We start from the raw sequence: 3826 nt of genomic DNA, 5'->3' as shown, positions 1-3826 counted from the left end.
TTACATTTCTAATCATATGAATATAATAAAAATAGTCCCCTTTCCATTGCAGTCCACAGAGTTCCCCCTTTACATTAGAGTCCACAGAGTTCCCCCTTTACATTAGAGTCCACAAAGTTCCCCCTTTACATTACAGTGCACAGAGTACCCCTTTACATTACAGTGCACAGAGTCCCCCTTTACATTACAGTGCACAGAGTCCCCCTTTACATTACAGTGCACAGAATCCCCCTTTACATTACAGTGCACAGAATCCCCCTTTACATTACAGTGCACAGAGTCCCCCTTTACATCACAGTCACCCTTTTGCATCTCAACTCCCAGATTTCCCTTTCACTGTATGGGTTAACCAACATAATCTGATTGAAGCGAGACCTCAAGATACTCAGACATAAGGGATGCTCTGTGAACCATGATCTAAGGGGGAAACCGAGATCTCTGATGTACGGAGAGGACTCCAATGTGAGAACTCTGATTTTTCCTAGTGTACTCACCAAGAGGCAGGATAGAGAAAGGGGGTGGGTGCTTCTGTTAGACAGCGATGGAGGGTGAGCTCACTCACCCCTTGGCAGATAGCACATCTCATCCTGGTATATCTGTGGCTGCTGGGTTGTAAGTTTTCATCCCCTGCAGCCATTAACCCTGCCGGAAATCCATATTCTGGTCAGAAAAATCTGTCAGAGTGTCAGGCAGTCTGAAACCCGGACACATGATTCCAAACCCGAACTGTTCTGGCGAATCCCGGAAAGGTGGCAACCCTAGTACCAATCCATTGCCAATTTTAAATTTCATTTTCCTTTACAGCTTTGATGAGTTGCTGGAATTGTTGATCAACAGATTGCAGAGGATGGACACCTACTTCCGCAACTGTATCCCCCCTGTGGAGCGACTTATCATAACACTGAGGTAATTTTTATTTAGCGCTTTGAATGTAATACACTCTATTATATATATATATATATATATATATATATATATATGTGTAATAAAAACCAAACAAAAATTCTGTAGGAACAAAATTATTTTAATATTTTAATCAACCAAAACATTGGGTCTTTTTTTTTTTATTAGGAAAATATACACAAAGTGCACAAATACACAAAATATACAAAAATGTTTTATACATAATCCTTATTTACAATTGCTGTAAATTTGGGGAGGAGTCCTCTTCCCCGTGCGGTGACATGGCGACCGACAGTGCGTGGGCAAAAGGGGGCCAAGTGGAGGTGGTGCTGTCTTCCCCTGACCAATTGGAAGGTGGTGTTGCTTGTGGTGGTGGTGGTGTTCGTGTTGGGGCATTCCTGAAAGTCGATTGTCTCGGTCGATGTGGGTAATGTGATGTAGGTGTAGTCGTTAACGCAGGGTAAGTAGAAGGTGGTGGGTGGTAAGAAGAAAGTGTTGTAGGAGGCAGAGTACTGTATGTGACAGGTGGTGTTGAGAGATGAGGAAAAGGAGAATGAGGGTGGTAAGAAGAAGGTTGTGAATAAGGAAAAGGATTCAGAGAAGTGTGAGTGGAAGGTGTTGGCACAGGAGGTAAATGAGTTAGAGTGGTGGTGAAAGGATGGTGCGCAGAAGTCGGTGGTGGTGTTGGTCGAGGAGGTTGGTCGGAAAGCTGTGGTCCTGTCCAAAGGGTAACGGGTGGTGGGGAGAAATGGGTCGTGGGTGGTGTTGGGACATGCTCGGTCCGTTTATTGGCATATGGGCCATAGGGTGGTGGTGGTTCGGATAAATCGTCAGCGTCTGTCGGGGGTATAAATGTCGAGATGTATCTAGCCGTACAGGACAGCACCACCGCTTGCAGATTTGGGGGAACTTTGTCGATTAGTTCCCCCAGACATTTTGCTACATTTTGCCCATACGATCTATTGCTCATCCGGTCAGACATGTTGGTCATAATGTCCAACATACGATCCAGGGCTGGATCCGGAGCAGGAGCCCTCCTACGCAGAGCACGCGGAGGTCCAATATGCGCAATGTTAACTGGGGGCTGCTCTGCAAGTGGTCTTGTTGCATTAGCATTTGATGCCTCGGAGTGCTGCGGTTCCGGCTCCAGAGTAGCCATCGCTTGATCCCCCGATGCCACGCTCTCTCTGTCCCCTCTCTCTGCCACGCTCTCTCTGTCCCCTCTCTCTGCCACGCTCTCTCTGTCTACTACAGCTGTGGCAGCCTCGTCCCAGCAGCTTTCAGTACTGAAAAAAGAAATCATGTATTCAAAAATAATTTTAAAACATTTGGTTTACCGAGCAAAGTACAGATAATGGTTTACCTCCCCAAATCCAGCACCGGTCTCAGAAACTCCAATTCCTTTGCATGAACGTATTCTCTCACCGAACATGCTCCACTCCCACTTCGGCGCTGCTCCCGCTGTGCCTTCAGCTGGCGAGCGTAGGCGTCCCTTATACTCTTCCATCTGAGTTTTAGAATTTTCACTGTAAAAAATAAAATAAAATAATATATATTATTTTCTTTGTAGGTATCTATCAACTGGACAATCGATTGCAAGTCTGCATTACTCGTTTCGTATTGGAAGATCTACTGCCAGTTATATAATTCGGGACACCTGCAGTGCCATTTGGGAAGTCCTGAAACCCATTGTGTTTAAAAAACCGGCAGCAGAGGACTGGGAAAAAATTTCCCAAGTATTCTGGGAACGCTGTAACTTTCCGAATTGCCTGGGAGCGATCGATGGGAAACACATCAGAATTGTTAAGCCCATGGCTAGTGGGAGCCAGTATTTCAATTATAAGAAATACTTTTCATTCGTCTTAATGGCTGTGGCTGATGCCAATTATTGCTTTACCTACATTGACATTGGTTCCTATGGAAGTAGTGCAGACTCTGCGATTTTTGGGAACTCCTCTTTTGGGCAATTACTTCGAACAGATGGTCTGGACCTTCCACAAAATAGTCCACTCCCGGGCACAAACGGCCCTCCCCTACCAAGTGTCTTTGTGGGTGATGAGGCTTTTGCTCTGAACACACACCTACTTCGGCCTTATTCAGGACATAATCTTAACGAAGACAAACGCATATTCAACTACCGGCTTAGCAGAGCACGCCGCGTAGTTGAGTGTGCTTTTGGAATTTTGGCGAACAAGTGGAGGGTTCTCCACACACCAATTGTGCTCAACATGCAAAATGCCATTAGTGCTGTAGAAGCGGCGTGTGCCTTGCACAATTTTGTCAGGCAGCGCGATGGTCTAGATTACGAGGAGCCAGTCCATGAGACTCTGGAAAGAGCTCATTGGACTGGTGTACGTGGGAACACACAGGGGACACATGTCCGTGAACAGTATGCCGCATACTTTGTCTCTCCTGAAGGGCAGGTCCCTTGGCAGCTCAATTCCATTTAATTTATTGAACTTTTCAGCTTTTGACACGCTTATTTTGTGAAATATATTCTTTACTATGCTGTTTTGTGGAAAAAAAAATAAAAAATGATTCATGTTTTAAGAAGTCTCATTCTAATTTTATTTTGATACAGTTTTATCATTGTGTTCAATAGCCCTATGATATTGTGTGCCATTTTATATTAGTGACATTCTATCTATTGTAAACTTAGTTTATGTATTTATTCTGTGGTCTAATAAAGGGCCTGTAAGTGACCGCCTAGACGTGGGTTGGGGGTCCGATCAGGACCCCCAGGGTACATCCGGGGGTTAAGTGGCTCTATATGTGTCCCCCTGCGTGTCACTTTCTCCTCCTGTGTAAACACAGGAAGAGGGAAGTGATGACATTGACACCAGTACACGTAGGCACAATCCCCTTTTGGATCTCCAATCCACTCCCCCATCCCCTTGTCACAGTATCAATGAATGCAGTGAAC

General features: G+C 45.1%; 2 protein-coding genes across 2 annotated transcripts; one reads left to right on the top strand and one right to left on the bottom strand.

Moving 5' to 3' along the window:
* Positions 1–870: 870 nt before the first annotated feature.
* LOC120932466 (protein ALP1-like) lies at positions 871–3442 on the top strand. The gene is made up of 2 exons (XM_040344830.1): positions 871–906; positions 2474–3442. The coding sequence occupies exon 2, from the start codon at positions 2715–2717 to the stop codon at positions 3351–3353; it is 639 nt and encodes a 212-aa protein (XP_040200764.1). The 5' UTR covers positions 871–906; positions 2474–2714; the 3' UTR covers positions 3354–3442.
* On the bottom strand, positions 1120–2474 carry LOC120932465 (extensin-like). Its single transcript, XM_040344829.1, has 2 exons — positions 2267–2474; positions 1120–2189 (listed from the first exon to the last, which is right to left on the bottom strand). Exon 2 carries the CDS (start codon positions 2060–2062, stop codon positions 1136–1138), a length of 927 nt encoding a protein of 308 aa, XP_040200763.1. The 5' UTR covers positions 2063–2189; positions 2267–2474; the 3' UTR covers positions 1120–1135.
* Positions 3443–3826: the final 384 nt, after the last annotated feature.

The sequence above is a fragment of the Rana temporaria genome, chromosome 3 (genome assembly GCF_905171775.1).
Source record: "Rana temporaria chromosome 3, aRanTem1.1, whole genome shotgun sequence".
In the NCBI taxonomy this organism is placed as follows: Eukaryota; Metazoa; Chordata; class Amphibia; order Anura; family Ranidae; genus Rana; species Rana temporaria.
Note: the sequence above shows the minus strand (reverse complement) of the source record. Positions and strands in the feature narration are given on the sequence as shown.

Excerpts from the sequence above, each read along its gene's own strand:
- LOC120932465 (XM_040344829.1), bottom strand. The coding sequence starts at position 2,062 with ATGGCTACTCTGGAGCCGGAACCGCAGCACTCCGAGGCATCAAATGCT.
- LOC120932466 (XM_040344830.1), top strand. The coding sequence starts at position 2,715 with ATGGCTAGTGGGAGCCAGTATTTCAATTATAAGAAATACTTTTCATTC.